This window comes from Hyla sarda, chromosome 4, assembly GCF_029499605.1.
Source record: "Hyla sarda isolate aHylSar1 chromosome 4, aHylSar1.hap1, whole genome shotgun sequence".
Classification (NCBI taxonomy): Eukaryota; Metazoa; Chordata; class Amphibia; order Anura; family Hylidae; genus Hyla; species Hyla sarda.
The window spans coordinates 243,368,126-243,381,708 of NC_079192.1; the positions used below are offsets into that span (position 1 = coordinate 243,368,126).

The 13,583-nt window shown below is 41.3% G+C and overlaps 1 protein-coding gene across 2 annotated transcripts in view; it reads right to left on the minus strand.

Moving 5' to 3' along the window:
- CFTR (CF transmembrane conductance regulator) overlaps positions 1-13,583 on the minus strand; it is a 285,066-nt gene that overhangs the window by 48,125 nt on the left and 223,358 nt on the right. For both annotated transcript variants that reach the window (XM_056573841.1, XM_056573842.1), the window contains 2 exons: positions 9,593-9,826; positions 7,309-7,464 (listed from right to left, as the gene is read on the minus strand). In XM_056573841.1, the coding sequence (XP_056429816.1) occupies positions 7,309-7,464; positions 9,593-9,826 (390 nt within the window). The remainder of the gene's footprint in view (positions 1-7,308; positions 7,465-9,592; positions 9,827-13,583) is intronic.

Sequence of the window (13,583 nt, forward strand, 5' to 3'; positions counted from 1 at the left end):
TCTACCGAGTACAGAAATACCCAATATGTGGCCCTAAACTGTTTCCTTGAAATACGACAGGGCTCCGAAGTGAGAGCACCATGCGCATTTGAAGACTAAATTAGGGAGTTCATAGGGGTGGACATAGGGGTATTCTATGCCAGGGATTCCCAAACAGGGTGCCTCCAGCTGTTGCTAAACTCCCAGCATGCCTGGACAGTCAGTGGCTGTCCAGAAATTCTGGGAGTTGAGTTTCCCACTAGGAGTTTGCACTGATGGAAAAAATTTGCTTCAGCTCAAACCTGAAGCAGGAAACTCACTGTAATCCCGCCAGTGGTGAATGAATGCCTTTTCCAACCAGTGTGCCTCCAGCTGTTGCAAAACTACAACTCCCAGCATGTACTGATCGCCGAAGGGCATGCTGGAAGATGTAGTTATGCAACAGCTGGAGGTACGCAACTGCAATTCCCAGCATGCCGAGACAGCTGTTTGCTGTTTGGGCATGCTGGGATTTGCAGTTTTGCAACATCTGGAGGGCTACAGTTTAGACACCACTGCACAGTGATCTCCAAACTGTGGCCATCCAGATGTTGCAAAACTGCAAATCCCGGCAAGCCCAAACAGCAAACAGCTGTCTGGGCATCCTGGGAGTTGTAGTTTTGCAACATCTGGAGGGCTACAGTTTAGAGACCACTGTATAGTTGTCTCCAAACTGTAGCCCTCCAGATGATGCTAGGCAACTCATCGGCTTCTGTGGGATCCAGGGAGCCGAATCGCTGTCCTCTGCTGTCTCCAATCACCACCCGCTGCCGCCGCCGGTCCCCGTCGGTTCCCCCATTCTTCCCGGACAACAGTGGGTGGGCAGATCGGGCGGACCGAACATTAACACCCCGCCCCCGATCTACTATTGGTCATCGCTTCTGAACGACCAATAGCAGGGATAGGAGGGGTGGCACTCTTGCCACCTCATTCCTATCCCTTCAGGGGGATCGTAGGTGTCTTGGACACCGGGTCACTGGAGACCTGTATGACCCGGAATTGCCACTAACCGCCGGTGTGAAGTCACCGGCGATTTGCGGCGTTCACCGACATGGGGGGGGGGGGGTTCTCAGTCAGAAAGTTGGACCACTCTTCCTTTGAAAACTGCTCCAGGTCTCTTATTGGAAGGGCACCTTTTCCCAAGAGCAATTTTAAAGGGTTAGTCCAGTGGTGAAAAACGTATCCCCTATCCGACCGCTGGGGCCCCCTGTGATCTCTCTCTACGGGGGCCAGGCTCTCCGGCCAGATAGCAGGTGTCGACCTCCGCACGAAGCGGCAGCCGACACGCCCCCTCAATACATCTCTATGGCAGAGCCGGAGATTGCCGAAGGCAGCACTTCGGCTCTGCCATAGAGTTGTATTGAGGGGGCGTGTCGGCCGCCGCTTCGTGTGAAGGTCGACACGCCACCTTCCCACGGGCTGTCGGGGCTCCGTACAGGAGATCGAAGGGGGCCCCAGCAGTCGGACCCCCCGCGATCTCAAACTTATCCCCTATCCTTAGGATAGAGGATAAGTTGTTCACTACTGGGTTCACCACTGGACTACTCCTTTAAGATCTCTCCACAGGTGTTGAATGGGATTTAGATCTGGACTCATTGCTGGCCACTTCAGAACTCTCCAGCACTTTGTTGCCATCCATTTCTGGATGCTTTTTGACATATGTTTGGGGTCATTGTCCTGCTGGAAGATCCAAGATCTCAGACACAAACCCAGCTTTCTGACACTGGGCTGTACAGTGTGACCCAAAATACGTTGGTAATCCTCAGATTTCAGGATGCCTTGCACACATTCAATGCACCCAGTGCCAGAGGCAGCAAAACAACTCCAAACATCATTGAACCTCCACCATATTTCACTGTAGGTACTGTGTTCTTTTCTTTGTAGGCCTCATTCCGTTTTCGGTAAACAGTAGAATGATGTGCTTTACCAAAAAGCTCTGTCTTGGTCTCATCTGTCCACAAGACGTTTTCCCAGTAGGATTTTGGCTTACTCAAGTTAATTTTGCCAAAATGTAGTTTTGCTTTTTCATGTCTTTGTGTCAGCAGTGGGGTCCTCCAGGGTCTCCTGCCATAGCGTTTCATTTCATTTAAATGTTGACGGATAGTTCGCGCTGACACTGATGCTCCCTGAGCCTGCAGGACAGCTTGAATATTTTTTGAACTTGTTTGGGGCTGCTTATCCACCATCCAGACTATCCTGCGTTGACACCTTTAATCAATTTTTCTCTTCCGTCCACGCCCAGGGAGATTAGCTACAGTGCCATGGGTTGAAAACTTCTTGATAATGTTGCGCACTGTGGACAAAGTCAAATCTAGATCTCTGGAGATGGACTTGTAACCTTGAGATTGTTGATATTTTGATATGTCCATGCTTAGTGTGGCACACACAGACACACAATGCAAATACTAAGTGAACTTCTCTCCTTTTTATCTGCTTTAAGGTGTGATTTTTATATTGCCCACACCTGTTACTTGCCCCAGGAGAGTTTAAAGGAGCATCACATGCTTGAAACAATCGTATTTTTCCACAATTTTGAAAGGGTGACGATAATTTTGTCCAGACCATTTTTGGAGTTTCATGTGACATTATGACCAATTAGCTTTTTTTCCCTCCCTTTTTTGGTTTTGTTTCAATACATACAAAGGGAATAAACAAGTGTATCACAGCAAAACATGTGTTACTGCAATCCTTTTCTGTAAGAAATACTTTATTCATTGTCGACGAATCCCGTTATCGAATAATCGCCCGATTCCTTGTCTGCCGTCAGTGGCGGCAGTGAATGAATGAAGACAACATGCTCCTAGTGCAATCAGCACACCGCCGGGACATGTATATTCTCTGCTGCTCATTCTCTGCTGCTCAGAGATGAGCAGCAGAGAATAGACATGCCCCGGCGGTGCACTTGGAGCAAGGCAGCAGTGGGGACATGTTGGGTGGTGGCAGCAGGGCCCCCGACAGAGGACAGCTGAGACAGGTGAGCTGTCTACAAGGGTGGGGGCTGTGGTCTAAAGGAAGGACCTGCTATCTAAATGAGGCCCTGCTGTCTAAAGGAGGGTGCTGCTGTCTAAATGAGACCCTGCTGTCTAAAGGAGGGCCCTGCTGTCTAAAGGAGGGCCCTGCTGTCTAAATGAGGGCCCTGCTGTCTAAATGAGGCCCTAGCGTCTAAAGGAGGGCCCTGCTGTCTAAAAGAGGGCCCTGCTGTCTAAATGAGGGCCCTGCTGTCTAAATGAGGCCCTGCTGTCTAAAGGAGGGCCCTGTGGTCTAAAGGAGGGCCCTGCTGTCTTAAGGAGGGCCCTGCTGTCTAAAGGGGGGCCTTGCTGTCTAAAGGGGGGCCCTGCTGTCTAAAGGGGGCTGTAAAAGCAATGCTCTGCAGTCTGCACATACACATGTGTATAGGAGTGCTATATAAAAAAAATTGTAAAGAAAAAAAGATTTAAACTTACTGCTCCCCCAATAGAAATTAGCTTCCCCTTTTCCTATTGCTATACAAAAAAAGTAAAATAATTTTTTCTTTTACATATTTGATACTACCGCATGGCTAACTGTCTGAACTACAGTGACCCCCTGACCTACGATGGCCCCGACATATGATGAAATCGACATACGATGGCCTCTCAGAGGCCATCGCATGTCGATGTCAGCATCGACATGCAATGCTTTTTTATGTCTGGGCCATCGCATTAAGTGCTATCCGGCAGCGCCAAATGCTTAAGCTGCTGCCGGATAGCAGCTTAATGTTCCCCGTGTGGTGCGGTAAGTATTACTTACCCCTCCACGATGCTCCGGGGTGCCCTCCGGGTCCAGTGCTGGTCTTCCGGTGTCTTCTCGGCCCTCTCCGATGATGTCAATACGCTGCTGCGCACGCCATCCAATAGGAATGGCGTACGCAGAGGCGTAATGACGTCGCTACGCAGGCCCAGTAAGGCCTTGCGGAAGACAGAAGAGGACCGGAGAAGACAGAAGAGGACCGGAGAAGACAGCGGAGGACCGGAGAAGACCAGGAGAGCCCAGCGGAGGCCCGGGATCACCATCGGGAGTGGCGGGGACACCGCCTCGAGTGGCAGGGACAGGTGAGTACAGCTTCCTATACTTTACATTGCACGAATCCCTCAACATACGATGGATTTGACAAACGATGGCTCGTTTGGAACGAATTATCATCGTATGTTGAGGGACCACTGTATTAAAATATTAGTGAATCATTAACATTTTTTTAAATAATTCAGACAGTTACCCATGCGGCAGTATCAAATTTACGCTGGTTTCTGTACAGGATCATTAATAATGATCCTGTACAACAACCGGCGTAAACGTCAAAATAATAATTTTTTATAAAATTGCTGCTGTTTGGTCACATCACATGCTAGAAACTTTTAATATGGCCATTGTACATAGCTTTTCAAGTAGAATCAGCTGAACCCCTTTTTTTTGGCATTTTGACATTTTTTCCGATTAATCGATAAAATAATCGACAACTAATTGATTATTAAAATAATCGTTAGCTGCAGCCCTAATAAATATATATATATATATATATATATATATATTTTATATATATATATATATATATATATATATAGATAGATAGATAGATAGATAGATAGATAGATAGATAGATATATCCATCAGATTGGCCTAAAGCAGCCATAGTGTTTCTGGCACAAACTGTACTTGCCAAATATGTTGCAGAAAATTGGCTGCAGATGCAGGGAAGAGAACAGGAAGGTTTGTATAATGGTGTTTGCTTTCTACTGATGTTAAAAGTAAACTAATGAAAGAACTATTCTGTTTTCTGTGTCACAATCTAAAAAACTTAAACTGAACCAACCAGTCTTGTACACAAGCCTGAAAGCTATTTACCTTCAGCGCTATATAAGATAAGGAAGAAACACACCACTTAGTTTTACTGGGATGAGCTGCAGTTTTACTGTACCAATATTGTAATGGATTGGATTGTATAATAATACTTCTAATAAAAGGAAAGTAAACACTGTACTTTTGTTTTGACATATACAGAGAACAAGGGACTCCATAGCAATGGTAAAATGAGGCCTTATAAGGATGCTGCTCAACACCTCACTTCTAGCTATTTGTGACATCCAGGTTTTTTTTAAGGTGCAGACATAGACTTACACACTTTAGTACATCTTGACTGTTATAGTTGTTTAAATTATGATTAACAACACTAGGCAAAGGCCAAACTATCTTTCTGAGAATGTTCTGAGGGCACCTTTAATGAAAGATCATTTGTCGACTAAATAGTGTTCCTAAACAAAGAATCTTGCATACTGCTTTGAGTTGGACATTTCAGGACCAACTTCCATTCAGATTTGTGATGAGCGTCAGGGGCCATATTCGAATTTGCAATATTTCGCAAATATATGGACAATATCCGTCCTATGTTCGAAATTCACATATTTGCTATGGTTTTTTTTTCATGCGAAAATTCCTAATGAAATTTGCATAGTGCGCATGCGAAATTATATCTTTCACCTAAAAGAAGGGAGAGATTAGTGTCCAGTCTGGAAGTGCCGATATTCGCATAAATATTTGCATAAATTCACATAAAAAAATATTACGAATATATATCACTATATTCAAAATATTAGCAAAATCGCGAAGTGCCGATATTTGCGGTAAAAATTTGCATTTCGAATATTCACGCTCAACACTAATTCAGATGATAACAGTCTGTTTTTGGTTGGCTAAAACGATCAATTGTTGTTAAATCTATGAGCAGGCTATCACTTCCTTTAACCCCTTTATGACCAAGCCCATTTAGGCCTTGAGGACACAGCCAATTTTAATTTATGTGTTAACATTCCTTGCTTCTCACCTTTTAAGAGACATAACTTTAATTTTTCTATCCACAGACCCATATGAGGGCCTTTTTTTGTGTAACCAATTGTACTCTGTCATGCGAGACCAGCATGATTAACATACGGGGATCCATGTGTTGTGTCCCGATACAGAACATGGTTCTGTACAGTTCCTAAAGTCCCCTCAGGTAGAGTCCCTCAAGTCCACAGGGTTCTCCTGCAGGATCCCCCTAGGTTATTGTTATGATTTCTATTGTTTATTACTCATGTACATTTATTATAAGTATTTTACAGTGAATTTAAACTATGTATAAAGGTTATTAGGATGTTCCAGAGGCACAGGTAACCACGGGCAACCATCTACCAATGGGCTTTAGTCCAACCCCCTGATATATAAAGGGCTGTAGTCTCCACACTAGCTTTCTTGGTTCCTGCTCTTGATTCCTGGACACTAAAGCAAGTTCAGTCCAGTACAGCTTGGCCAAAGCCTACAAGTCTGCAGCCACATCTAATCTGTAAGTTTCATCTATGTCTACAAGTCAAGTCTCTACTGTCCCTACCAAAGTCATAACAGTAGCACAGTGGCCTGCATCATCATTATTATCACTATAAGTCCAAGCAAGCCTGAGAGGTTCCATGTGTCCCGGTCACCTCTGTGGAAGTTGGCTATCTGTAAGAACTGTTCTACTGCCTTCTTCAGTAAAGTTCCAGTTGCATCAAAACCTGTTTTGAACTCTCATTTAATATATGCCGTTTCTGGGTTGGTTGTCTGCGGTGCCCTACACCATACAACTACATCCTGGCGTCATGAACACTAGGGGTTAATAACATCTTTCTTCAGGGGTTAGTACCATCTGGCCCCAACACCTACACCCCGTGGTCGCGCCATACACCGTGGGTCACCACACATGCTGGGAGCAGTAAGGAGGCAAGGAAGAGACGTGCCACGGAAAGAGTCAGCGGGCCCCTCAAATTGTATATCAAAATTATCAGACAGCCTGAATAGAGGTTCACAAACGGCAGGAAAAGTAAGTAAAAGTACCCTCTCTTACTTCTATGCACTAACTGATGGTGCTGCAAATCTGTACCTCATAAGGGTGACAGTTGCACTTTAAAGTGCAAATATATAGATGTATGCAATGAAAGTGCAAAAAGTATTTATAGCAGCTCCAAATATTATGGGTTAAAGGATCACATTATTTTCCATGTGACTTAAGGGAGTGAACAGATCAGGACCCCATGGACTGCCTCATGCATTTAAACCAACAGATGTTAGTTACTGTCAGGGACAGCAAAACAGAGACTAAATAGGCCCCTAAATGACTAGACGTCAGGGACTTTATGAGAGACTTAGATACACAACAGCTTTAACATTTTCTTGTTTTTGCAGATTAATCTTTACTTCTCTATATGTCACTAGACACAATAGTAACTATAAATACATTATATCAAAAACATAACGGGAACATACCTGTGGAACAACTCCAAAAGCTTTTCTCCATTTCTGAAGTGGTAATGTCTGCCAAGATACTCCATCAATTAGAATTTCTCCTTGAGTTGACAATAATCTCAGAAAGGCAGATAATAAGGTGCTTTTTCCAGAACCACTTCTTCCCAATAAGCCAACCTGGAATGTAAGATATTTAAGATATGAATGTAAAGCATGTGTTTTAAGGAACACCATATATAAGAGAGTACTGTACCGTATAGTTTATAAGGTTTTATAGAAGTGCTCAGGCAGAAGAAAAGCTGAATCTTGGGAGGTGTTACATTTACCATATTAAACTCTTCCATAACAAAAAATGTGTTTCACAGGATAAGTGTGCCAGCAAATCAATGGGATTTCATATTTATTGTTAATGGCAACATGGTATACTAAGATGTATAATGTCATTATGTTGCAAACCTACTTTGCTAAACAATACTGTAAAAAAGCAACACATTTTTTTTGGTATAATCTATAGAAAAGTGGCACACACTGTTTAAAAAAATGACCATAATTCCAACATTGGGATCATGGACTTTTTTTTTATGCTGTGATGCTGTGTGTGCACTGACAGACATTGTTTCATAGTGCACATTCTTACAATAAAAATATATATATATATGTTTATTTCTTCCTATTTTACGTCTGTAATGTTTATATAATTTTTCAGTGTGGACACAGCCGTATGCTGTATAACTGAGGGAAAAAGAAAACATGCAAAATCTTGCAAAAGAAAAGGGAAAGGTGTAAATTTTATGGGCTGAATTGTTCATGTTTTCCTTAAAGGGGTACTCCACTGGAAAACATTTTTTTCTTTTTAAAATCAACTGGTGCCAGAAAGTTAAACAAATTTGTAAATTACTTGTATTTAAAAATCTTCATCCTTCCAGTACTTATCAGCTGCTGCATGTTACAGAGGAAGTTGAGTTGTTCTTTTCTGTCTGACCACAGTGCTCTCACTGACAGTCAGACAGAATGGAAATTCAAAAAGAAAAGAACTTCCTGTGGAGAATACATCAGCTGATAAGTACTGGAAGGATTAAGATTTTTAAATAGAAGTAATTTACAAATCTATTTAACTTTCTGGCATCAGTTGATTTAAAAAAAATAATGTTTTCCAGTGGAGTACCCCTTTAAGCCCATTTGTCTTTCAAAAATGTTCATGTTTTTCCATGTCTAACTGACTTTTTGCATAACTAATAAATCCCTTTGTGTTTGGGTTACTAAAATGTTTGCTTTAAGATGCACAACTAGTTGAGAACAGTCAACACATGACTCCTTACTACTTCATCCAAATCCTAATTTCACATAATTTAGTTTTTAACTAGAAAGTGATCAAAGACTATTAGGCTGTGTTCACATGTTGCTGCCCCAGCTCTCGGCATGAATCAAGTGTGTCCACCACGGCTGTGTGGCCAGTGGCCAACACGCCTTCTCCATGCATCTCTATGGGAAAGTCAGAAGTATGATATATTTATATCATAGGATATGAATTTTCAGATTGTTACTATAACTGCTGTTTAAAATTTTGAGCAAAGAATCATGTTTCTACACACATAAGATTTATCTGAAAGAAGTTATAGACAAAATAGGTAAAAATTTTAAAGGGGTACTCCGGTGGAAAACTTTTTCTTTTAAATCAACTGGTGCCAGAAAGTTAAACAGATTTGTTAATTACATCTATTAAAAAAATCTTAATCCTTGCAGTACTTATTATCTGCTGAATACTACAGAGGAAATTATTTTCTTTTTGGAACACAGAGCTCTCTGCTGACATCACCAGCACAGTGCTCTCTGCTGACATCTCTGTCCATTTTAGGAACTGTCCAGAGCAGCATATGTTTTCTATGGGGATTTTCTCCTACTCTGGACAGTTCTTAAAGTGGACAGAGATGTCAGCAGAGAGCTCTGTGTTCCAAAAAGAAAATAATTTCCTCTGTAGTATTCAGCAGATAATAAGTACTGGAAGGGTTAAGATTTTTTAAAAGAAGTAATTTACAAATCTGTTTAACTTTCTGGCACCAGTTGATTAGAAAAAAAAAAAAAAGTACCCCTTTAAATGCCTATGTGCCTATGGGATGCTAACATTTGTGTAGTATCAATTATATATATATTTCTTTATTAAAATGTCTATTTTAAATAATATCAAAAGACAACAGATATAACAATTATAAACAGGAATTCTCTAATTATCCTTTAAACCCTACCCCCCCCCCCCCCCAATTGTCACCGAGAGAGAGACTGTATATTAAATTGGTATTGGTCTTACCCTTTGACCTGGACTAACAGAAAATGAGATATTTTCTAAAACAGCATGACCTCCTTCCACATACGTTGCAGACAGGTTTTTGACAGTCATTTGACCCCCAGAGGGCCAATCTGGATCTTTCTTGGTATATTCATTTTCAATTATAAGAACCTCTGATAAATTCTCATTATTTTTGTTTGATGCATCTTCTCTCGGAAGATCAATAAATTTAAAAATTCTGCTAACTGATCGCATCTAAAAAATAAATAAAAATTACCTTTGTTAGTTGAAACAGATTCAGGATTTAAGCTGTGACATAATGTATAATATCCCCTTCAAATCTGGTAATATGCACAAGGACACCACTAGGTACCAGCTGAATGACGACTTACTGACCACCCAAAAATATCTGTACCACTAAGGAGTACTGCAGCCATAGAACACTTATCTCCTATCCACAGGATAGGGGATAAGTGTCTGATCGCCGGGGGTCCTACCACTGGGCCCCCCGCGATCTCCAGTACGGGTACCCGGCACTGCCACGGCTCTGCGCGCCTAATGCTCATGTCGTTGACCTCACTAAGGGGACTCACTTTAAAAGTGTACATAGGTAGATATTAAAGGGTTTTTTTTTTTTTTTTTTTTAATCAACAGGTGCCAGAAAGTTACCACCAGAATGCCGAATATGCTCCTGAACGTGTTTTTAAAGTGGACGTTTGGTAACGTCCACTTAAAAAACGCATTCAGGAGCATATTCAGCATTCTGGTGATCCCCTAAATGGTGGGATGTCTAATGTATCCAAACACTTTTTTTCGGTACATAATGGTGATGTTTCTAGTTTTACTTTTTGTGCTTTGGAAAAAAATCATACCCAGCAAAAGAGGGGGTGACAACATTCGACTATTACATAATAGAGAAGCCATGTGGATTTATCTATTTAATAGTATTCATCCCCATGGTCTTAATAATAGAACTGACTTAATACTCCACTATTGACCATTTAAATTCTAGTAGAAATTTGGTTCTCTTTGTTACTTTTAGTATTGATGAATATTATAAGAAATAATAAAAAATTAAAAAAACTAAATAATATATATATTTCTAACAAATTATTTGAACAAAATTAAAATAAAATCAATACTAATATAACTAATAAATAAGAAAAAATTTTAAATTAACCCCTTAAGGACTCATTTGGCCCATTTTGGCCTTAAGGACTCAGACAATTTAATTTTTACGTTTTCATTTTTTCCTCCTCGCCTTCTAAAAATCATAACTCTTTTATATTTTCATCCACAGACTAGTAGGAGGGCTTGTTTTTTGTGTGACCAGTTGTCCTTTGTAATGACATCACTCATTATATCATAAAATGTATGGCGCAACCAAAAAACACTATTTTTGTGGGGAAATTAAAAAGAAAAACGCAATTTTACTAATTTTGGAAGGTTTCGTTTTCACGCCGTACAATTTACGGTAAACATGACGTGTGTTCTTTATTCTGAGGGTCAATACGATTAAAATGATCCCATTATTACATACTTTTATATTACTGTTGTGCTTAAAAAAAATCACAAACTTTTTAACCAAATTAGTACATTTATAATCCCTTTATTTTGATGACCTCTAATTTTTTTATTTTTAACATTTTATTTTAATAGTTCGGACATTTATGCAAGCGGCGATACCAAATATGTCTATAAAATTTATTTTTTACGCTTTTTGGGGATAAAATAGGAAAAAACTGACATTTTACTTTTTTATTGGGGGAGGGGATTTTTCACTTTTTTTTACTTTTACTTTTACATTTTTTTTTACACTTGAATAGTCCCCATAGGGGACTATTCATAGCAATACCATGATTGCTAATACTGCTCTGTTCTATGTATAGGACATAGAACAGATCAGTATTATCGGCTATCTTCTGTTCTGGTCTGCTCGATCTCAGACCAGAACAGAAGACGCCGGGAGCCGGAAGGAGGAAGGTGAGGGGACCTGCGTGCGGCGTTCTGAATGATCGGAACCCCCGCAGCAGCGCTGCGGGCGATCCGATCATTCATTGAAATCGCGCACTGCCGCAGATGCCGGGATCTGTATTGATCCCAGCACCTGAGGGGTTAATGGCGGACGCCCGCGAGATCGCGGGCGTCGGCCATTGCCGGCGGGTCCCTGGCTGCGATCAGCAGCCGGGATCAGCCGCGCATGACACGGGCATCGCTCCGATGCCCGCGGTTATGCACAGGACGTAAATGTACGTCCTAGTGCGTAAAGTACCACCACACCAGGACGTACATTTACGTCCTGCGTCCTTAAGGGGTTAAATAAATATATATTTCTAAATTTTGAAATATTGAATCCCAGTTTTGTTATACAGATTCAGTCAACCTTTTGGTACAGACATTTAATATCTAATATCTTGTTTGTATTTGCATTGTTTCTCTACGTATATTGTTTTTATGCACATTGGACAATAAAATTGCTTGTCCTAGGTGAGTAGTTCCGGTGTGCCCTCCCCTTGTGGGCGGTGCACACCTGGACTATGTCAGTATAAAAGATTGTGCTGAAGTGTACACATGTATGCCATGACTAACGGCCTTATTGGCCTGAAATGCGTTGGTGTTTGAGATTCTCATACTATGCCTTCTTGCAATTTTGTCCTTATATTGCACTTTTTGCCTGCCATAGAATTTTAACTTGGAATCAATAAAGAACATTTTACGCAGTGCTGGCTCCACCGTTCTTTACCTCTATTGCTTTTAAGAGGCTGGCCGTGCACGTGTGGGATCAGGTGAGCTGAAACCTTTTTTCCTGTTACAGATTTGTAAATTACTTCTATTAAAAAACATATTCCTTCCTGTACTTATTAGCTGCTGAATGATACAGTGGAAATTATTTTTCGTTTGAAACACAGAGCTGTCTGCTGACATCATGAGCACAGTGCTCTCTGCTGACATCTCTGTCCATTTAAGGAACTGTCCAGAGTAAAAGGAAATCCCCATAGCAAACATATGCTGCTCTGGACAGTTCCTAAAATGGGCAGAGATGTCAGCAGAGAGCACTGTGCTCATGATGTCAGCACACAGCTCTGTGTTTCAAAAAGAAAAGAATTTCTGCTGAGGTATTCAGCAGCTAATAAGTACAGGAAGGATTAAGATTTTTTAATAGAAGTAATTTACCAATCTGTTTAACTTTCTGGCACCAGTTGATTTAAAAAAAAAAAAAAAAGGTCTTCACCGGAGTACCCCTTTAACATGAAATTTGGCACATATGTTACTTATATGTCAACAACAAACATAGGATAGGTAATTTAACCCTTACTCACCCCCATTTGCCAGGGTCGGGGTTTTTATTTAAAATCCCATACAAGTCTATGGGAAATATATGTTACTGCATAACTTCCAAACAACTGGAGATATTTCGATAATACTTGGTCACATATTACTTATATGTCCACTTAAAATATAGGATAGTTAATTTAACCCTTAACTACCCCCATTTGTGAGGGTCGGGGTTTTTGTTTAAATCAATGGGAAATGTATGTTCCCACATAACTTCCATACGGCTGGAGAAATTTCAATACCTGGCACACATATTACGGGTCGGGATAGGAGGTCAGGATAGGAGGTTGGGATAGGAGGTCGAGATAGGAGGTCGAGATAGGAGGTCAAGATATGAGATCAACATAGGAGGTTGAGATAGGAGGTTGAGACCGGAGGATGGGATAGGAGGCCGGGATATGAGGACAGGATAGGAGGTCGAGATAGGAGGTCGGGATAGGAGGATGGGATAGGAGGTCGGGATAGGAGGACGGGATAGGAGGTTGAGATAGGAGGTCGGGATAGGCGGTCGGGATATGGGGTTGGGATATGACAACAATATATGAGGACGGGATATGAAGTCAAAAGCTTCCTCTGTTGATTTTCCTCCACAACAAGGATTAGGAAGGAAAAAGCGGGCAACGAGCGGGGCTGTGAGAATCTACATCCTCTCCTGATAGGGGTGCAGAACTGCATC